At 35.7% G+C, this 24348-nt stretch overlaps 1 protein-coding gene across 4 annotated transcripts in view; it reads right to left on the reverse strand.

Moving 5' to 3' along the window:
• The window catches only part of CTNNA3 (catenin alpha 3), a 1667940-nt gene that overhangs the window by 292073 nt on the left and 1351519 nt on the right, over nucleotides 1-24348 (reverse strand). For all 4 annotated transcript variants that reach the window (XM_057505911.1, XM_057505908.1, XM_057505909.1 and 1 more), the window contains exon 13: nucleotides 20900-21051. In XM_057505911.1, coding sequence (XP_057361894.1) covers nucleotides 20900-21051 — 152 coding nt within the window. The remainder of the gene's footprint in view (nucleotides 1-20899; nucleotides 21052-24348) is intronic.

Raw genomic sequence — 24348 nt, forward strand, 5'->3', positions numbered from 1 at the left:
TCCAGTGCGCATCACCACGTAACAGTTTTTCAGCCTACTCTGACTGATGTGGTTCTTTTGAAGCGAACATGTAAGGCTTCAGATTTAATAATCAAACACGGCATCTGAAGGAGAAAATGATTCTCTGTGCATTAATTGGTGAGTTCATATCTTTTTGCATTTACATCTACCACTTGCATTTTGATGAGCAATCTCTTCTGTCATTTAGCATCAACATCCTCTGTAATCAGCAGCATGCTATATTCTGGAACAGACTCAGTGAGTCCTTGAAGCTGGCAAGGCAGCCTTCAATCCCTGCACCTCAGCTGCACGAGGAGTGAAGATGCCTGTCAGCCCGATTTCCTGAATCTCCTCAGAAACAGTTAGAAATATTTTTGGCATATACTTGGCTTCAGCCTATTGGAAATATAAAAATGCTAGTTGGCTCCAAACACAAGCCTCACTTCTTTTGTAATAGCATTATTATTATCATTATCAATATTATCTTTATCACTCTTCCAAAGTCCCTTTTGGAGAGGTTTCATATCCTGAGGAAGAGTAAGTCCTAAAAATTACACTTAATCAATATGTTTTGTGAAGCATTAAAGTAAATTAGCATTTCATTGAAATTCCTATCTTTCTTTAATAGTAAATATATTGTAAAGGTTTGTTTGTTGTCTACCCAGTCACTAATTTCTCCTTTCTCTCCTGCTAAAAGAACCTCAATTTTCAAATCTTAGGCAGCTTGAGGTGGATAACTGTTGTGGGTGAGGTGGAGCATTACTTATACACCCAAATCCTATGGAATGCATCTTCAATATTTTGTGCCAAGCCTAGTAATTCAGTTCTTCTTACCACTTAGCAAGGTAATGTCTCTGATGTGACATAAAAACTATTAAGGATCTGGATTTTTATTTTGCCAGTCTTCCTTCACCTGTGCCCTAGAGTCTAGGCACCCTGGCCTCATTACAGTTCTCTAAACATGCCTGTACTTCTTATCCTTGCAAATGTCCTAAAACACAATCCCAACTATATGACTCCTAATCATTCATCAAAACCCAAGTGAAATGTCACCAAATGTTTACATCTTTGCATATTTTTCTCCATGGCAGAATTAAAAGCTTTATTTCCAGTGATAACTCCATATGCTTCCACTGTAACACAAAATAATCTCCTATCATTTGCTTACTTATCTCTTTATTCAATGAGAATGCCAGTTACTTAAAAAAAAAGGATAATGTCTCACTGAGTATTTGTGTTCTTAAAACATAGCACAGCATTTCAAAGAAAGGAGATGCTCAAATATTTTTCATGTGGTTGTCTGAAAATATTATGTAACAGAAAGTTATCCCTTAATATGATGCCATCTTCATTCAATGCTATGCAGGCTCATTATAGTTTCATATCCTACATATGCTTCTCAAAATTTTTATTCTACCTTGTACTTCCTAGATATTACTATCTCAAAAGAATTTTTTAGAGGAAGATATCAAAAAGATTGTGTATAGCTTAACTGCTTAAATAAGCAACAAATACATTTATAGAAGACATTTACATGTGGCAATTTAAAATTCTACTAACTAGAATATTTGATTAATCAGAACTCCCAAAACTATGTTAATAAACAAATGATCATCTGCAATAGTTAACAAATATTTCCATTGGTTTATTTTACTTTTGAATAATCAGAAGGCTATTCAAATTAATTAACTTACGGTCACAAAGTTAAGTAGCAAACATCCCCAATCCTTGAATCAAGGACGATTATAACTTGTTTGTAACCAGCAGATTAGGGCAGAAATGTCAGTATATGTTTTTGGAAATTAGGTTAGAAAAGGAATTATCATATGTGCTCTTTTAACTTCAACATCTATTTTTGGATTCCTGAAATGCCATGCGAAAAGCTTAACTATCCAGAGGCTGTCATGCAGTGAAAAAGCAAAGCCAAATGAGAGGCTCAGTGCAGTTTTCCTTACCATCGAGTACTCAGTCTAGACAGCAGACCTTGGAGGGAACAAGCTTATGCCCTTTCGAAATTCCAGACCCAAAGAATCTCTGAGCGTAATATATCAGTTGTCGTTTTATGTCACTAAGTTTGGGATAATTTGTTGAGCAGCAATAAAAACTGCAACAAAGTGTGTGACAAGGAATTATTAGGTGTTCACCAATTCCATTTCTTCTGCCTATCTATAAAGGAAGAAGACATTTGCCAATTCCTTTGCAGTTTATTTGGGTCTCATTTGACTTAATGATGGCCAATAAGACATAGAGGGAGGTATGCCACAGTGAGGCCTGGCCGTCAAGCTTCCTGTTCAATCATCTGCTATCTCTTCCTGTTCTGCAGCAACAGTGGATGCCACATTATAAAGATGGCAGTATCAACAGATTAGAGGACTCTGAACCACCGAGTCATTACCTAATAGTGACCTATCCAGGAAAACTGGCTAGCATTAGAACAATGTATGAATGATAAATAAACCATCACTGCAAGCTACAGGAATCTGGGGCTGTGTGTTACAGCAGCTAACATTTGTTCCTCTGACTAATACACAAAACAAATTCATTGTATTTGAGTTGCTATGTTGTTATTACCAATACAAATTCACTGAACTCTCACAATGTGCTAGAAAACTTTGCTGTACATGTGTTTAAGCATTTAAACTCTGATCCATCATATGACCATGCATATATGTTTTTTCCCCTATTTAAAAAATATAAACCTGAAGTTGAAAGAGGACCTAACTTACTTGGGGTCACAAATATATTCAAAAAAGAAGAATTTCTTTGAAGATGGAGCACGGCAAGATAAACCTAAAGTAAGGTTGTCTTCAAAAAATTAAAGAAGAAAAATCCATCGGATGAGGTTAGCCATCTATAAATGTATTGTTGATATAGTTTTTGTTAAATAGGTATTCTTAATTTATTCCTAAACCACTAATTTTAGTGACAATAGAAGATATGCAAAAATTCCTGGTTTTGTTTTTATATTTTTTTGTAAGCAGACCAGGATGGACTGTTTAAGAGGTATTTTATGGCCATTTTTAAGGGTTGGATATTATTTTTGTTATGGTATTTTTCTTTATTTTATGACTTTAATTAAATTTCCGATTTCTGTTCCAAACACTGCAATATAAGACAGTATAAAACACATTTTGATCATTAAATTTGTGGATAATTTTGTGATTTTTTTCAGAGCTTATAACACCAAGGGACTGATAACAGAGGATAATGTGCATAAAATACACTCAGCAAGTTCCACAAACTCCATCCTCAAGGATCTTTCTCTTTTCCACAACCCAACAGCTAATGTACACAATCAAGAAGTTTCATCAGGGCTGGTTTACAATTGTCATCATCTTTAAGGAGGAATTTTGTCATCTGCACAGAGTAAATGAAGGACTTTTTAAGACAACTGTACACATCCAACTTTAAAGAAGCTTGTACTGCAACAAAAACTTTGTGTGTTTAAAATCACATTTAAAGTACAATACTTAGTGAAATCCTCAGTAGTTTTAAAACTATCTTAAACCAAAGATCAAGTGAATTTTAATTATTTGTGAAAATATTTACCAAGTTAATGTCTTATTCTCTGTCATGTTTTGTAATATAAAACATAACATGTAACATTTTTTCTTGATCTTAATTCCTTGAGGTCCAGTGATTATGTTTCAAACAAATATCAAATTTGGCAACCAAATCAATCACTTGATTTAACTGTAAAAAAGCCTAACATATGATTTTATTTTAAAGGCATAAAATCCCCTTCTTTTATATGCCTACAACTCATGTGGGGTGACAGACAATAAACAAACAAATAAATGTATGATAAGTCATCTATCATGATAAACAGTATGTAAAACATAAATTTGAGTGAGAAAACAGAGACTAGTTAAAATGACAGATGCTACTTTACATATGGGTTTATATAGGATCTATGCAGGATGTTATATAAGGTAATGATGGATCAGACCTGGAGAAGTCTTCTGTGCAAAATCTTGGAGAAAGCATACAGTTAGAGGACAGTAAGTTAAAAGCTGCCAGAAGAGAAGTGTAAACACATCTGGCCAATTGGAGTATGAGCCAGAGGGCTGTGCTCCTGAATCTGAAGGAGCTGGGAAGAGATTTATAGGGTAAATGTCCTTCAATAAATTGGCCAAAAAAAAAAGTGATCCCTGTGATTTATGTGTTTGTAACTGGTCCATCAACAAAGTGAAGTGAGTGAAGTAGAGGGGCTCCTGTTGTGTAAAAACACTGTACTGCTGCCTTCTGCTGAATAAGGGAAGAGGTTTGGGCCCAGATGCCCAAAGACACCATATTTCACCCTGTTCCTTCCCCATCAGCGTGAGCTAGAGAGGGTGTCACTTCACTTACAGATCTTTTGCTATCAGACTCCAGAATATTTCTCCCTTTGCAACTCCATCATTTACCTTAGAGATAATGGAAATGAAGTTTTCAGTATCCCCCTTCTGTTGGTTATTCCAAAGTCTGCTTTCTAAAAGTTATGGTTTTATAAATTTTATCTTTCCGATTCTTTTCTCTAGAAGGTTTATTCAACTCTTCGAAAGTTACTTTTGAAATGTAGGTACATAGCCAAACATCTTATTTGAGGTAAACAGTCAACACACTGAAAATTTTTAGGATAAAAACAAAATATAAAATAACAAAAAACTTTTTATTTGATCTAATACTTAACATAAATCTATTAATTTACTTAATTACTATCACAAGTTTATTTATAATATTTGATAGAAATCATTCAATAATTAACAAAAAATATTCCTCAAGATTCCATAGCTAAACACCTTCCCCATATCCCTCTTCTTTCAACAGTGCCAGCTATTTCCTCTCAAGGTGTTTTCAAAGAGAGATGCTTGACTCCTACTCAGCTACTCTGAGTCAAAGGCTCCAAGCAGAACTCAGCAGAGCTCTCTGAGTACAGGACTATTCCGCATCAAAGCCCTTTGGACCATGGACTCTCCTGCCAGTCCAGTGGCTCTGACCCTTTGGTGAAAGAGCACTTCTCAGAATGACTTCAAGCTGAACAACTGTCTCCCAGCATGAGCAACAGAGATCACTGACTAGTACAGCTTTGTAGCTTAACCAACATGTTCCTCAATGCACACTTTCTTTCTTACTCTAGTCAATTCTGTTCCCTTAGTCAAAAGTCTCTTCAAATGGTGTACACGTGAGGATAGGCCATTAAGTGTGCCGAGAGCATAAAATTGCAGCTTTTGCTGACCAGTGCTACAGTAGGTTCAGCATTTTCTTACCTTGAACTCTTTGTTTTCAGAGGAAACAGCAAGTGCCTCACTACAGAATTCTTCCTCCTGTTTGATTAAATCTGCATATAAAGCTAATGTTATTTATATTAAGTTCCCTTACAAAGTTCCCTGGTGGCTGGCTTCTTTCCAAACTGGTTCTGACACTATAAAGGAGTCATATCATTTCCAAAGGGACAGTATTTTAACTGGGATTCCCTGGCGAGACACCTGTGAGAGTGAAGAGTAAGAGGGACTGAGATGAATTCAGAACATCTGCTTAACACTAACAAATGAAAAGGTGGGAAGTCTTTGTGAGTTAAATAAATTTGAAATGGTGCTTGAATAGATTCTCCACAGTCAGCAAAGGGTCTGTAAAGCTTGAAGAGAGGAAGGTAACATTTGAAAGCAGTTAGGCCTATGGAGAGAAAGTGTTCCCTGGTGATGGAAAAGCTGGTTTGATAAGCAACTGCCATCATTAGTGCTTGAGCACTGTGGACTGTCGCCCAGTGGGTGGAGGTGCTGCACCACAGGCCCTCAAGCAGTACAGTACATCAGGGCCCAGAAACTAGAGAGAGCAAACAATTTGTTATACAAGTTGGACGCTTTTGAGAGTGAAAGGTGGTAATAATTTCTGCTAAGGAAACCAAAGCATATACTCACCCTAATCTACTGCATCTTAAATTCACATCACAAATCCTTATTTTATGAAAACACCTATGTAATCCAATAATCTGTGGCCAAATTGTTACTTTACTACTATAATATAAAGAAAAGAAAAAGTGAAGTGGTTGAATAAAGGTGATGAATTTCAACATTCTGTAAACCTCAAAAATTAAATTTCAAAATGTATGATAATCAAAGACTAGGCTAAAATTAAATTTTACCTGCTGAATGAATGATGCAAAACACTGAAAGGAATGTAAAAAAAAGTCTTCCAGCCTTTGGAGAAAAGTGAGTACTAGTAACTAAAGGGCTCTCTTTGCAAATTTGTGGACATGTATATAAAATTTGCAAAGAAAGAAGTGAAGATAGTTTGACCTAGAAAAGAAAGGGCAAGAAAATTCGAGCACTTGGGAGAATGAACACCTGGGAAGGTGGAGAACACCTAGCAACAGAAGTTGTTCTAGACAATCACATGACTCAAAGAAGTTGGAAAGAAAGATGAATCTAATATTTAAGCATTTTGGACAATTGGATTTAAAAGGGAAATCTAATAAAGAAGTGGCTGAAACCTTGGAAAAGCCAGTCATGATTTCAGAAAAGGGTCAAAGTAGACCTTGGTTGAGTAACCAGAAAATTCAGAACAAGTTTTCTATGATGAGCCAGATAATAAATGTTTTAGGCTTTGAGATCCAAATAGTCTTTGTTTACTTAACCTTGCCATTGTGGCACAAAGAGCCATAGATATGGATGGGCATGGCTGTATTCCTAAAATTAGGATTTTATATAATTTTCACATGTCAGAAAAAGAAACATTCTTCTTCCAAAATTTTTTGACCATTTAAAAATATTAAAATTATTCTTAGCCCAAAGGCCATACAAAACAGATGTTGGACTGGATTTGGCACACAGCCCATAAGTCTGTCAACCCCTGATCTAAGATAATGCTTAATGAAACACATGCATGAGAAATAAAAATAAAAAAAGAGGACCCATAAATTAGAAATATTTGGCAAGCAGCCAATTATGAAGTACAAAGATATTAGTTTTATAATATTCTAAATGTCAGCATTTTCGGTAGACCATGCAAACTTTTCTAATTAGTCCTAATTAATATAGTTAGGTAGGATTTTATCTAATTAAAATTACCTGATTTCTAAGGTGTTGGCTAGTGGGCAAAACATTGTTTTTAAATTTCCTTTATTAGCATTGCTTACATGCAATTTCAAGTGTACAGTTTGATGAGATTTGACAAATGTGTACAGCCATGTAACCACATTGTATACCAGTTTTCACAGAATAATCTACTGGGAATTTGTTTAGAACAGCATTAAATCTGTAAATCAATATGGGAAGGATTGACACCCTAATAATATTGGGTCTCCCAGTCCAGAAATATGACAGATCTCTCCAAATATTTGTCTTTTTAATTATTCTTAATAAGATTCTATAATTTTCATAGTCTAGACCTTGAATGTGCTTGTTACATTCATCACTGTTTATATTGTTATTTTTGATGCAATATATTATACTTTTAAAACATGTATTTTCTAGTAATTAATCGATATTATATAGAAATACATACTTTGAGCTTCATTGTATTTCTTTACTGCATATTCCTTATTTCATTAATTTTGCCTCTATCTTTACTTTTCCTTCCTTCCATCTTACAAATTGGTTTCTGTATACCGACCCTTGTATTCTGTGATTTTCATTTATCAGTTATACTACAGAGGGTTTTTGCTGTAAAAAAAGCTTTTTTAAAAAACTATTTTAAGTATAGTTGATCACCGAAATTGTAAATACAATTGTACATTTTCATCTGTATACTTTTCATTTTGTTTCTGCACTTACTGTAGCGGCTGAGGCATCCACCACAACATACTGCCCTGGAGCACGGATGTCCTCACTCTGCTCTTAATCTCAGGAAACAATGTTTTTTGTGTGCGCATTCTTCATTTTTAAGTGCAACGATGGCTTAAAGTAGTAATTCAAGAGTATGCTTTCATTTCCCTCTACCGTGAAGAAAATAACACCATCATGTTAAGTAACAATATAAGTGGTAATGGATAGACAGACATTAATGCATGTCTTTGATTTTAGGTAATATTTTTCTCACTCTTCTTAATTTCTGAACTTAATTTCACAGAATTCTAGTTATATAAGATAACATTTTACACTAGTCTGTGACAAACTGATACCATCAGGGCCTTTTCCTCCAGTAGTTTGAGAGGGAGACTTCAGACAGACAAATAGAAGCTCAGTCCAGAAGACATATAAAGTAAGAGGATGTTTTTTGAGGTCATGAGGAAAATAAGTTATTTTTGGAGGACAATAAAAGAAGTTCAGAGAAATTGCAACCATGCAAGCAATCCAAGTTATGAAAATTATATATAATTCCAATGAAAACAATAAATCTATCCATTCCTGTAGGTACAGTAGAACAGACACAAACTGTTTTTCTGGCTATATAAGCTGAAGTTGTATACTGAACTATGTTCTATTTCTAGAAGGCGTGTAAATTATTCATTTAAAATGGTTCATGTTAACTGGCCCAGGTACATTTTTTAAAAACGTATTTTATTTTCCTTTGTTTCTTCAAAAAATTGACTTCATCAAGTGGCATAGCCAAGCTATGTTCCTGTTTCCTGAAATACAAAGTTAGAAAACCAGTGCAGAAATCTAAATTTAGTGATGGTCCTGAAAATCTTCACATTTGACTTTGGAAAGTGTCTCTATATTTTCTATGTTCTTTTGATAAGTCACATATAAAAATTCACAAATGTAACATGAATCTACAATCTGAATACCTGTTTTAGGAGGAAATTTTGCTGAGTCTTTTCCCCTTTTTGAGGATCTCTCACTGCTGGCCCTCCATCTTACATTCTCACAATTCAATTACGTTGTCCTTTTTAAATTTCTTCTACTTCTGGTTCAGCACCTTTTACCGAAAACATGAACCATCTGGATTCTTCCTTGTATGTTTCAAGAGGGTTAATAGAAATATTATGTAGAATCATAACACTATCTTAAAGAAGTATGTGTTCAAAAGCATAATTTGCATTAAATAATCTATAATTCAGTATATCCAGTGTTAATAAACATAGCTATCATCTTATCTAAACAATATCTCCAGGGGAAAACATAATTCTTTTTGTAGATCTTCATCCTTCAAGTTACTCTTCGGGTTTTAGCTTTATGGTGCTCTGCAAGCATATTTCTGTAGCTTCTACAGCTAACATTCTGAAGATACAAAAAAACAATTGGTAGCTTCAACTGTACAAGTTCTACTTACAGTGGTAAATGCAACTATAGCTGAAGTTGCAGCTGTCTTCTTATAAATAAGAGACTACAATATTCTAAGTACTTCATTTCTATTAGCTCATATTGTTAGTATAATAATTTTATGAAGTAGATTAAATGCAAAATTTATTTTACAAAGGAAGAAACTGAGATTGGTTAAGATTTGTTATTTGCTTTAGTTTTAACCTTTATATTATATGGACTCAATAATTACAAAATTCACACATAGATGTTAAACACCAACCAGATTTAAAGAAATATTTAATACTCCCTATTCTCTGAGGTTGTTAAGAATGAGATTCGACAATCTTATTTGTCCACACACTGAGTCCACTGGAGATAGTAATATTAAGTGTATTTATCTTAGAACTTTTAAAAGGAATCTGAACAATTCTAATGTAATCACTCATCAAAATAAATATTAAAAAAGGATATAGTCATATTTTGATAAAACTATAAAATATCAGGTTCTCATCTAAAGCTGTTTCTTTAGGGGTAAAGGCACAGTATTTTTTTGTCTCAAGGACACTGAAAAAGCAGTATCATTCATGAAAATTCAAACTTAGGATAGGATTCCATAACATTCACAGGTATTCTCAAGAGTGTAGCCTAGGTCTCCTTGACCTTGCATAATTATAAATGTATTGCCCTAATGTTTGCATTCTTTAGACACTTTGGAGAAAGCATCAAACACTTTGTAGTTCTAAGGTCAGGATATTGGTTAGCATTAAATCTGATCTTATAAAGAGAAGATTATACTGGATCAATTTTATTATCTTCTATGAAGAGGGACAGTCCTCAAAGAAAAAAATATAGATTTTTCATTAATTCCACCTGAGTTAGACTTCTATTTTTATCCTTTAACCCAAATTAGCAGTTAAATACTTAGGTGTATGGATCATCCTCTGAGGAAGCCCTGAAGAAATTCTGTGGAGATTACCCTAGAGGCTGCCTGGAGGTCTAGGGGTAAAGGCACAGAGATGATGGGCCCCTGGAATATCATTCATGATTTCAAGTTCAGCAGCTCTGCTTTTATGTTTTATATTTTGGCTATAAAGTGTGTTTGAAGAAAGGATATCTCTGCCTCAAAATTCAGTAACACATTCTTTCAAAATATACACTTACCAATATGTTCTCAGCTGGAGGGAATATCAGATTCTAAGGGCTCTTAACACTAATGCCTTTAACTGGAACTATCTAGTAGGGATACAGTCAGATGATGGGCCATTTAATTTAATATCTTTATTAATAGTCTATATGAAAGAATTAAGATTATCATCTCATGTTTCCAATTTATGCTAATTTAGGTATGGCCATAACCAAATTTAAAAACACCCTGATAAACTACATGAAGAATGATTTAGAAATAGGATTAGGATTTAGGACCAAGAACAAACATAGCAAATCAAAACAGAGGAGAAACATACAGAAAGTAACAGGGTAAAAAAAAATAAAATAAAAATAAGAAGAAGTTGAAGCCAAGATGACGGCATGAGTAGAGCAGTGGAAATCTCCTCCCAAAACCACATATATTTATGAAAATACAACAAAGATGAGTCTCCCTAGAAGAGAGACCGGAAGACACAGGACAACATCCAGACCACATCCACACCTACGAGAACCCAGCACCTCATGAAGGGGGTAAGATACAAGCCCCAGCCCAGTGGGACCAGAGCACCCCTCACCCCAGCTCCTGGCAGGAGGAGAGGAGTCAGAGTGGGGAGGGAGAGGGAGCCCAGGACTGCTAATCACCCAGCCCTAGCCATCCGGACCAGAGCACAGACACAGTGCATATGTGGGGTCCTGGATACTAGGGAAACAGGACAGTAATAACTGTGAGCAAGTCCCTGCAGCCGGCACACTGGGGACAATAAAAAGCAAGTGCTTTTTGGAAGTCTTAAAGGAACAAGGACACCAAAACTGGACGGAAGCGTCCCGGGACACTTAGTCTAGCAGCAAGGAATCTGGGGAACTCTGGACACTCTAATCCCCTGGGCAGCAGGGAGCACGGAGGCCCCTCACGGAGATAAATAGCCCCCCGACCGCTCCAATTCCAACACAGCTCCACCATAAAGGAATAGCAGCCGGAGGCAAACCACGCCCACAGCAACAAGGAGATAAACTCCATAGCAGCAGGGAAGGAAGCAGAAGCCCTGTCTGTGCGCAATTGCCCAGCACAAGCCACTAGAGGTCACTGTTCTCCCAGGAGAGGAAGGCCACAAACCAACAAGAAGGAAAGTTCTTCCACCTGTCACTCGTCCCAGCTCTTGCAAATTACCTCTATCGCCATGAAAAGGCAAAATTACAGGCAGACAAAGATCACAGAGACAACACCAGAGAAGGAGACAGACCTAACCAGTCTTCCTGAAAAAGAATTCAAAATAAAAATCATAAACATGATGACAGAGATGCAGAGAAATATGCAAGAGCTAAGGGAGGAAGTCTGGAGGGAGATCACAGATGCCAGGAAGGAGATTACAGAAATGAAACAAACTCTGGAAGGATTTACAAGCAGAATGGATAAGATGCAAGAGGCCATTGATGGAATAGAAACCAGAGAACAGGAACGCATAGAAGCTGACACAGAGAGCGATAAAAGGACCTCCAGGAATGAAACAATATTAAGAGAACTGTGTGACCAATCCAAAAGGAACAATATCCGTATTATAGGGGTCCCAGAAGAAGAAGAGAGAGGAAAAGGGATAGAAAGTGTCTTGGAAGAAATAATTGCTGAAAACTTCCCCAAACTGGGGGAGGAAATAATGAAAGAGACCACGGAAATACACAGAACACCCAACAAAAAGGACCCAAGGAGGACAACACCAAGACACATAATAATTAAAATGACAAAGATCAAGGACAAGGAAAGAGTTTTAAAGGCAGCTAGAGAGAAAAAGGTCACCTATAAAGGAAAACCCATCAGGCTATCATCAGACTTCTCAACAGAAACCTAACAGGCCAGAAGAGAATGGCATGATATATTTAATGCAATGAAACAGAAGGGCCTTGAACCAAGGACACTGTATCCAGCACAATTATCATTTAAATATGAAGGAGGGACTAAACAATTCCCAGACAAGCAAAAGTTGAGGGAATTTGCCTCCCACAAACCACCTATACAGGGTATTTTAGAGGGACTGTTCTACACGGGAGCACCCGTAAGACTAAACAGATGTCACCAGAGAAAATAAAATCACAGCAAAGAAAGCAGAAAAACCAAATACTAACTAAAGGCAAAAAATAAAATCAACTACCCACTAAAAGCAGTTAAAGGAAACATGAAAGAGCACAGAATAAAACAACCAACATATGAAGAATGGAGGAGGAGGAGGAATAAGAAGGGAGAGAAGAAAAGAATCTCCAGACAGTGTATATAACAGCTCAATAGGCAAGCTAAGTTAGGCAGTAAGATACTAAAGAGGCAAATCTTAAAACTTTGGTAACCACGAATCTAAAGCCTGCAATGGCAATAAGTACATATCTTTCAATAATCACCCTAAATGTAAATGGACTGAATGCATCAATCAAAAGACACAGAGTAACAGAATGGATAAAAAAGCAAGACCCATCTGTATGCTGCTTACAAGAAACTCACCTCAAACCCAAAGACATGCACAGACTAAAAGTCAAGGGATGGAAAAACATATTTCAGGCAAACAACAGAGAGAAGAAAGCAGGGGTTGCAGTACTAATATCAGACAAAATAGACTTCAAAACAAAGAAAGTAACAAGAGATAAAGAAGGACACTACATAATGATAAAGGGCTCAGTCAAACAAGAGGATATAACCATTCTAAATATATATGCACCCAACACAGGAGCACCAGCATATGTGAAACAAATACTAACAGAACTAAAGGGGGATATAGACTGCAATGCATTCATTCTAGGAGACTTCAACACACCACTCACCGCAAAGGATAGATCCACTGGGCAGAAAATAAGTAAGGACACGGAAGCACTGAACAACACAGTAGAACAGATGGACCTAATAGACATCTATAGAACTCTACATCCAAAAACAACAGGATATACATTCTTCTCAAGTGCACATGGAGCATTCTCCAGAATAGACCACATACTAGCTCACAAAAAGAGTCTCAGTAAATTCCAAAATATTGAAATTCTACCAACCATCTTCTCAGACCACAAAGGTATAAAACTAGAAACAAATTCTACAAAGAAAACAAAAAGGTTCAAAAACACATGGACGCTTAACAACATGCTCCTAAATAACCAATGGATCAATGAACAAATTAAAATAGAGATCAAGGAATATATGGAAACAAATGACAACAAGAACACAAAGTCCCAACTTCTGTGGGATGCAGGGAAAGCAGTCTTAAGAGGAAAGTATACAGCGATCCAGGCACACTTGAAGAAGGAAGAACAATCCCAAATGAATAGTCTAACATCCCAATTATCGAAACTGGAAAAAGAAGAACAAATGAGGCATAAAGTCAGCAGAAGGAGGGACATAATAAAGATTAGAGAAGAAATAGACAAAATTGAGAAGAATAAAACAATAGAAAAAATCAATGAAACCAAGAGCTGGTTCTTTGAGAAAATAAACAAAATAGATAAGCCTCTAGCCAAACTTATTAAGAGAAAAAGAGAATCAACACACATCAACAGAATCAGAAATGAGAATGGAAAAATCACGACAGACTCCACAGAAATACAAAGAATTACTAAAGACTACTATGAAAACCTATATGCTAACAAGCTGGAAAACCTAGAAGAAATGGACAACTTACTAGAAAAATACAACCTTCCAAGACTGCCCAAGGAAGAAACACAAAAGTTAAACAAACCAATTATGAGCAAATAAATTGAAGCGATAAACAAAAAAATACCCAAGAACAAAACCCCCGGACGAGATGGATTTACCTCGGAATTTTATCAGACACAAAGAGAAGACATAATACCCATTCTCATTAAAGTTTTCCAGAAAATAGAAGAGTAGGGAATGCTCCCAAACTCATTCTATGAAGCGAACATCACCCTAATACCAAAAACAGGCAAAGACCCCACCAAAAAAGAAAATTACAGACCAATATACCTGATGAATGTAGATGCAAAAATACTCAATAAGATAATAGCAAAAAGAATTCAAAAATATATCAAAAGGATCATACACAATGACCAAGTGGGATTCATTGCAGGGATGCAAGGATGGTACAACATTCGAAAATTCATCAACATCATCCACCACATCAACAAAAAGAAGGACAAAAACCACATGATCATCTCCATAGATGCTGAAAAAGCATTCGACAAAATTCAACATCCATTCATGATAAAAACTCTCAGCAATATGGGTATAGAAGGCAAGTACATCAACATAATAAAGGCCATATATGATAAACCCACAGCCAACATCATACTGAACAGCAAGAAGCTGAAAGCTTTTCTTCTGAGATTGGGAACAAGACAGCGATGCCCACTCTCCCCACTGTTATTTAATGTATTACTGGAGGTCGTAGCCGCAGCAATCAGACAAAACAAAGAAATACAAGGAATCCAGATTGGTAAAGAAGAAGTTAAACTGTCACTATTTGCAGATGACATGATATTGTACATAAAAAACCCTAAAGACTCCACTCCAAAACTACTAGAACTGACATTGGAATACAGCAAAGTTTCAGGATACAAAATTAACACACAGAAATCTGTGGCTTTCCTATACACTAACAATGAAAAAATAGAAAGAGAAATTAGGAAAACTACTCCATTCACAATAGCATCTAAAAGAATAAAATACCTATGAATAAACCTAACCAAGGAAGTGAAAGACCTATACCCTGAAAACTACAAGTCACTCTTAAGAGAAATTAAAGGGGACACTAACAAATGGAAACTCATCCCATGCTCATGGCCAGGAAGAATTAATATCGTCAAAATGGCCATCCTGCCCAAAGCGATATACAGATTTGATGCAATCCCTATCAAATTACCAGCAACATTCTTCAACAAACTGGAACAAATAGTTCAAAAATTCATATGTAAACACCAAAGACCCCGAATAGCCAAAGCAATCCTGAGAATGTAGAATAAAGTAGGGGGGGGATCTCGCTCCCCAACTTGAAGCTCTACTACAAAGCCATAGCAATCAAGACAATTTGGTACTGGCACAAGAACAGAGCCACAGACCAGTGGAACGGACTAGAGACTCCAGACATTAACCCAAACATTTATGGTCAATTAATATTTGATAAAGGAGCCATGGACATACAATGGCGAAATGACAGTCTCTTCAACAGACCGTGTTGGCAAAACTGGACAGCTACATGTAAGAGAATGAAACTGGACCACTGTCTAACACCATACACAGAAGTAAATTCGAAATGGATCAAAGACGTGAATGTAAGTCATGAAACCATAACACTCTTAGAAAAAAACATAGGCAAAAATCTCTTAGACATAAACATGAGTGACCTCTTCTTGAACATATCTCCCCAGGCAAGGAAAACAACAGCAAAAATGAACAAGTGGGACTATATTAAGCTGAAAAGCTTCTGTACAGCAAAAGACACCATCAATAGAACAAAAAGGTACCCTACAGTACGGGAGAATATATTCGTAAATGACAGATCCGATAAAGGCTTGACGTCCAGAATATATAAGGAGCTCTCACGCCTCAACAAACAAAAAACAAATAACCCAATTAAAAAATGGGCAGAGGAACTGAACAGACAGTTCTCCAAAAAAGAAATTCAGATGGCCAAAAGACACATGAAAAGATGCTCCACATCGCTAATTATCAGATAAATGAAAATTAAACCCACAGTGTGGTATCACCTCACACCAGTAAGGATGGCTGCCATCCAAAAGACAAACAACAACAAATGTTGGTGAGGTTGTGGAGAAAGGGGAACCCTCCTACACTGCTGGTGGGAATGTAAATTAGTTCAACCATTGTGGAAAGCAATAAGGAGACTCCTCAAAAAACTAAAAATAGGAATACCATTTGACCCAGGAACTCCACTGCTAGGAATTTACCCTAAGAATGCAGCAGCCAGTTTTAAAAAGACATACATACCCCTATGTTTATTGCAGCACTATTTACAATAGCCAAGAATTTGAAGCAACCTAAGTGTCCATCAGTAGATGAATGGATAAAAAAGAAGTGGTACATATACACAATGGAATATTATTCAGCCATAAGAAGAAAACAAATCCTATCATTTGCAACAACATGGATTGAGCTAGAGGGTATTATGCTCAGTGAAATAAGCCAGCTGGAGAATGAGAAATACCAAATGATTTCACTCATCTGTGGAGTATAAGAACAAAGGAGAAAGTGAAGGAACAAAACAGCAGCAGAATCACAGAACTCAAGAATGGACTAACAGGTACCAAAGGGAAAGGGACTGGGGAGGATGGGTGGGTAGGGAGGGATAAGGGGGGGAAGGAGAAAGGGGGTATTATGATTATCATGCATAATGGGGGAGTTGGGAGAAAGGGGAGGGCTGTACAACACAGAGAAGACAAGTAGTTGATTCCACAACAGTTTGCTATGCTGATGGACAGTGACTGTAATGGGGTTTGTGGGAGGACCTGGTATAGGGGAGAGCCTAGTAAACATAATATTCTACATGTAATTGTAGATTAATGAAAACAAAAAAAAAGAAAGACAAAGAAAAGGGGGATTACTTCCTGATAGGATAAAACTAACTGCAAATCAATGATTAATGCATGCTTTACATATGCATAATTTTGATCATTTAAAGGGTGTCAGATGATCAGCTATGGAAGTACATTTTTCTGATAATATTCCTTTCTCTTAAAAAAAAAAGAAAAACAGTTCCTGTGTGGTGATCTCCAATAAGTTCTTCACAATGGTATAAAGGTCATATCAAAGTGTGGTCAAAGGGTCTGTTTGTGTTTATACAGAGGATCAAAGCCTAATTTGGCTACCCAGAAAACGAACTAAGATACGATATGAAGAAGAAATTTCAACATCAACATTCTCTGGAAGAGTCATTCCAGAAGATGATCATCAAAAAACTTCAACAAAGATCCTGGCGCTGTTGCAGTTGTAGCTGCATTCATCCCACTGGTTCCTGGACTTGCCATTGGAATGAAGGGGGAGATATCTAAGCTGGCCTGTGCATACAGTAAGACAACAAATTTGACTGGATCTATACTGTTGGAACTCAACCAAGAATTAGGAGAAGTGCAAGTTGCAGCACTCCAAAATCATGTGACTACAGACTATCTACTGTTAAAAGAACATATGGGATGTGAACAGTTCCCAGGAATGTGTTGTTTTAATTTGTCTGATTTTTCTCAAACTATTCAAATTCAGTTAGACAATATCCATCATATCATTGATAAATTTTCACAAATCCCTAGGGTGCCTAACTGGTTTTCTTGGTTACACTGGAGATGGCTGGTAATTGTAGGTCTGCTTTGGTTATGTAACTGTATTCCTATTATGTTAATGTGTTGAGCAATTTAATTAGAAGTTTAAAACCTATACATGCTTAAGTTACTCTACAAGAAGATATGTCAAAGAAATAATCAATCTTCCCATGTTTTCTTCCATCTGCTACTTCTATAGCTTTTCTTCTTCCTTCCTAATTACAACTCTTTAGTAGAATTTGTGCATCATATCGAAATTACTGAGTATCATAATTCTTCCAAGTGGTAAAGATACCTCAAGACAAATGCTGGGCATAGAAGCCACAGGGCATAAATCTGCAAAGAAGTAAAAAGCTAACCTTTTCAAACAATATTGCTTCTCTCTTACTTACCAACTGTACATTTCCCTGTATGGCCCCGGAAGATGACTGGTTAGTCAGAGACAGGTAAGATTCCTCAAGGGAGGAACAACCTAAGACAGGCACAGTCGCAGGGGGGCCATCAGGTGAGAAATTGGGGATCAACAGAGGTGAGGCTTAGAACCTCATCCCCCCTGTTTTGAGAGGAATCTTCTGCATCCGTGGATGTTTTGTTGCCTTTGTCTAGCTTGGATTAATACTTAGTCTATAGGCACAGACCTGATCATCTACATTTTCCCTCTTACAGCACTAAATTATGTTTTCTACCTTTATCTTGCATCTACCTACCATTTCAGCATTTTATTAAAAATAATAATAATAATAATAAGGGAGAAATGTCGGATTTACATATAAATCAAGTATAAAAATCAAACAAATAATCATATTTGACCTGATTGTTTATAGTTTATGATGTGTGATCAAAACTGAAAGTTTCTGTGATATGACTGCCTTTGCACTGTTCACCATTTAAGAACTTATTCACTATGTAAGAACTTGTTCACCATGTAAAAATTTGTTCGTTATGCTTCAGAAGATTGGAGACTGTTGAGAATTAGGCTTGGATTGATTAATGATTGTGCATTGAGTCCCCTATACAGAATTTTATTGTTGTTAACAACCATTTGATCAGTAAATATGAGAGATGCCCTCTCAAAATAAATAAATAAATGAATGAATGAATGAATGAATGAATGAATGAATGAATAAATAAATAAATAAATAAATAAATAAATAAATAAATAAAATAAGAAGAAGTCAAACGATTATGGTGTTTAAGAGAGCAAAAAAAATAGGCTAATAGCACCTGGCTGTATTAATAGCAATAACATAAAAACAAGTCTTCCACTTTATTTGACAATGGGCAGGCTATAGTCGAACTAATAAGAATATGTTTATGATAGTCTCATTTGCAAAGTTTTTGGAAAAGTTGAGGACTAGCAAAGAACACAAAAAAAATTAATTATTCCTATGAGGAAAAGTTAAAAGAAATTAAAGCATTTACCTTGAAAAAGAGACAACTACATGGAAAAATTACTCTCCTCTAAGGCTACTGATAATTATAATAAATTGTTCTCCTGCCTCACAGAGGACTGATGGATATGAGGGATATATAGAAATAATGGCAAGATAATATGATTTACTATAAGTAAGCCATTTTGATAATAAGGAAATTTTTAAACAGTGGAACAGCTAAACAGGAAAGATTATGAGACTATTATTCACCCTTATTCCAGCTTTTGCTGGAAAGAATGCATTTCCTACCCTGATCCACCTTTGCTATTTCACTGGTTTATCTTCTCAAATAACCACTGATGGATACTGGAGATGTACAGGTTTCACTCTGGTAAGGCTATTTGAATTGCAGTGCATGTGTCTTCTTGACACTTTCCGTGTTTTTCTCCTGGTTCTACCTATCCTTCCAGCTTTGGATTATTAGAAGTCCACTAGTGCACAGAGATGAGGTTTAAATACCTTTGTCAGAGGAAAAAATATTTGATAAATGTACTTTGCAGCTCAGACATAGAATTGGTAATGTGCCGCAGTTCCCTATCACATATGAACAATTACCTCAGGTTGCTTGCAAATAAATATCCTGAGATGTTTCTCTCATGTGCATAACTGGCTTGCTTTCAGGTATTGCTAAACTCTGCAGTGCTAGATCCTATGGCTTGACATCTCCAGCCTTTCTCTTACAATTTCTTCATAAACATCTATCTGCCTTGCCAGGCTCTTCTACTTTCATTGGACTGTTCTCCTCACAAAGTCTCCAGAAGTCCATTTTTATGGACTTCTCAGGGTGACTAACAGTGACATTCAGGCCTCCCAGATAATACTGGCCACACCCATTTCTCCTTGGCACTTTAAGTTCCATTTTATAGTTCTGCTAATGGTTAAATCCAGAGCTTGACTGGCTGAGGCAGGAGGCTCTGAAATCAGCTGAGGGATAGCTTTTAAAAGACAATGAGTAGGTGGATAAATTAGATTTTGTTCACCTCAGGTGAGATAATTCTGACTTGTGTCCTAAATACCCCCCAGAGTTCCCCAGTAGGGTCAAACCACATACCTGAATTGACCCATGATTACACCTTGTTGGTTTCCTATCCCTCCTTGCCTCACTTTCTCTATCTCATTTTTCCTAAATAGAATAATGATAACACAAATCCTTACCTCAGGGACTGCCTCCTGGTGAACTCATCCTAAAATAAGGTATCTCTTATCTTTACATGTGCCTATTTCAAAGAACCTCCACAGTATTTTTTTTAATAACATTTTTAAAAAGGTTCCATCCACATTAAAATTTGAGTAAAAACAAGTAATCCTGATCTCTATATTTTCAGTGTGCTCATAAAAAACGGCTCAATTACACCTTGGGGAATGGCATATAGTCCCTCAAATAGACAATTTCCAGATTAGGACAGTTCCAGTTGTTTGTTTTCCCTGGGAGTTCCAAGTGAAATTTCTTACAGAACATTCTCTGATTCTATGATCCTCTATGAGAGAGTCTGACCATAGACATGCCTCATTTTATACACATTCTCCCATCAATTTCAGTACAATGATGAGAAAGATCCTTTCCTTTCTGTTCAAAAAAGAAAGCAAATTATTTTTTTTGGCTCCTAATCATGCTATGTGACACCTCAATGAATCCTACACACAAGGAATCCTATCATTTCTGCACATATGGCAGTTAAATGTGCTCATTTACGTAAGTTATAACCAAATACGTAAGTAAAAATGTTGTTTGTGACAGTAGGTTTAACTTCAGGGACACATATGAATTTCTAAAGTTCTAACGGGTTTCAGCATTGACATTAAGGCATAGAAAAAAAACATTTCTTGTAATCATTCCAGGCATTCCAGATGGTGAGGAGTGTTGCAAAAATTCAATGGAAGGTAAAGCAGACTTACCCGAATAATCATGACTGAACATCTTATATCATGAATTGTATCATAGATCTTCTTTGAGATGTCCACAAATTGGTTATCATCAAACACTTCCAAAGAGCTTTTACTTAAGGCTTCCAAAGCAACATTCACTTGTGTTACAAACTCAGGAATTGCTGTTTAAATGAATAAGAAGGGGAGACAATTGTCATGTTTCTTTTTTCAGATTTCTGGAATTTCCAGAAAATGGAGAATAATATTTTTAAACAAATATTTGACTAATAGAATTTCAATTATTTTTTGATGTAGAGAGAAACATTTTGGCAGGATTATTTTGGATCTCTGAAAAGTAAAGGGAATTGAACACAATATCAGACATTTTTATAGAAATGTTTTAAAAGATTATCTTTCTCCTGTATGTCATTTATGCTTTACCAATAATTTCTCATCCTATCCAACATAGGTCCAAAGAGATTACAAAAAAGAATTGGTGTGTTAATTGAAATTGTAAACATAAAGATATTAAGGAAAGAAAGCACATGTGTTGCTAAAGAGATGAAGATTGAATTAAAAATAATAATTCTATCATGGAAATGATAAAAATACTGTAAACTTTCTTTTGGTAAGATATTTTCCCTACCATCAAAAAGATTAATCCAGGGGGAATGGTCCAAGATGGCAGGCAGGGTAGGAAGACCCTGAAATCACCTCCTCCCACAGACACAACTATGTATGAAATAATTCATGCTGAAAAAGAACTGAAAGCTAGCTAAACAGCTCCCTCCAATTAAAAAAAAACTCATTTATAATTACATAAAAATGAGTAAATACCCAGAAATAAATTAACCAAGGAGGTAAAAGACCTCTATATTGAGAATACAAGATATTCATGAAAAAAAATTGAAGAAAACTGATCACAGATACAAAGAATCAATATTGTTAAAATGTCCATACTGCCTAGAGCTACATACAGATTTGATGCAATCCCTATCAAAATTCCAATGATATTTTTCACAGAATTAGAACAAATAATTCTAAAATTTGTATGGAACTACAAAATGTCTTCAGTAGCCATAGAAATTTCAGAAAGAAGAACAAAGCTAGCAGTATTATTTTCCCTATTTCAAACTATACTACAATGCTACAGTCATTAAAACAGTATGGAATTATCATAAAAACAAACACATCAATCAGTGAAACAGAATGGAGCCCACAAATGAACCCAGACATATATGGTCAATTAATTGATAACAAGGGAGCTAAGAATATACAGTGTGCAGAAGACCATCTCTTCAGTGAGTGGTGTTGGGATAACTGGACAGCTGCACCCCAAAGAATGAAATTAGACACTATTTTATACCATACACAAAAATTAACTCAAAATGGATCAAATATGTGAATGTAGCATCTAAAACCCTAAAACAACTAGAAAGAAACATAGGTAGTATGTTCCTTAACATTGCTTTCAGCCTCGAATTTTTTCTTTGGGGTAATGATTCTAAAAGCAAAAATAAACAACTGGGACTACATTGAACTAAAAAGTTTCTGCAAAGCAACAGAAATCATTAACAAAATGAAAAGGCAGCTTAATTAATGGGGATAATATTTGCAAATCATGTATCTGATAAGGGGTTAATCTAAAATATATAACTAATTCAAAACACTCAATAGTGAAAAGAACCAAACAATCTAATTTAAAAATTGGCAGAGAGTATAAACAGACATTTCTAAAGATAAAAAGATGCCTAACAAGTACATGTAAAGATGTGCAACATCAATAATTATCAGGGAAGTGCAAATCAAAACTACAATAAGGTATCACTTCATGCCTCAGAATGACTAATATCAGAAAGAAGAAATACCAAGTGTTGGTGAAGACAAGGAGAAAAGGAAACACCTGCACACTGTTGGTGGAAATGTGAATTGGTACACCCACCATGGAAGGCAGTATGGAGATTCCTCAAAAAATGAAAACAGAAATATCATACAACTTAGTAATTCCACTTCTGGAATTTACACAGAGAAAACAAAATCTGCCATATGACCCAGCATTTCCTTTCTGAGAATTTATTTGAAGAAAATATAAGCCCTAATACAAAATATATCAGAGGTGAAGGGGGCTGGGTATGGTGATGTTGATAACTAGATCTATTTTGGTGATCATTTGTAGTGTATAGAAATATCAAATTATTATGTTATAAACCTGAAACTATGTAATGTTTTGCACCAAAAAGTAGAAGAGAAGGGAATACTTCCAAACTCATTCTATAAAGTTAGCATCACTCTAATACCAAAACCAGACAGAGACATTTACAACTGCATCAAAAAGAATGAAATACCTAGGAATAAACCTAACCAAAGACGTGAAAGACCTATACTCTTAAACTACAAGACACTCATGAGAGAAATTAAAGAAGAAACAAATAAATGGAAATCTATCCCATGCTCCTAAATAGGAAAATTAATACTATCAAAATGACCAACCAGCCCAAAGCAATTTACAGATTCAATGTAATTCCTATCAAAATACCAGTAGCATTTTTCAATGAACTAGAACAAATAGTTCTAAAATTCATATGAAATCACAAAAGAACCAAATAGCTAAAGTAAACCTGAGAAAGAAGAACAATGGTGGTGGGGGATTATATTCCCTGACTTCAAACTATACTACAAAACTACAGTTTGGTACTGACACAAGAACAGATCCATAGATCAATGGAATAGAATAGAGAGCCCAGATATAAACCCATGCACATATGGTCTAATAATATATGATAAAGGAGTTATAAATATACAGTGGGGGAAAAACAGCCTCTTTAACAATTGGTGTTGGGAAAACTGGACAGCTACATGTAATAGAAAGAACAGGATTATTGACTAACTCCACCCACAACCTGTGTGGCCACCAATAGATGAATGGATCAAGATGTGGTACATCTTTCTACATTGGTAGAGAGTAACCACAGTAGAGGGGGTGAGGATTTAATAATATAGGTAACTGTTGAACCAGTGTGTTGTACATTTGAAACCAATATAAGATTGTATATCAAAGATACTTCAATTTAAAAGAAAAGATGTTTACTATCAAAAAGACAAATGATAACAACTCAAAATAGATCAAAGACCTGAATGTAAGACATGAAACCATAAAACTCTTTGAAGAAAACATAGGCAAAAATCTCTTGAACATAAGTATGAGCAAAATTTTCCTGGGCATGTCTTCTCAGGCAAAGGAAACAAAATAAAAAATGAACAAGTGGGACTACATCAAACTAAAAAGCTTCTGTACAGCAAAGGACACCATCAGCAGAACAAAAGAGGCAACTTACAGTACTGGAGAATATATTCATAAATGACTCATCCAGTATGGAATTAACAACCAAAATATATAAAGAACACATATGGCTCAACACCCCCAAAACAAATAACCTGAGTAAAAAAATGGGCGGAGGCCATGAACAGACATTTCTCCA

This window comes from Manis pentadactyla, chromosome 8, assembly GCF_030020395.1.
Source record: "Manis pentadactyla isolate mManPen7 chromosome 8, mManPen7.hap1, whole genome shotgun sequence".
NCBI classification, from domain to species: Eukaryota; Metazoa; Chordata; class Mammalia; order Pholidota; family Manidae; genus Manis; species Manis pentadactyla.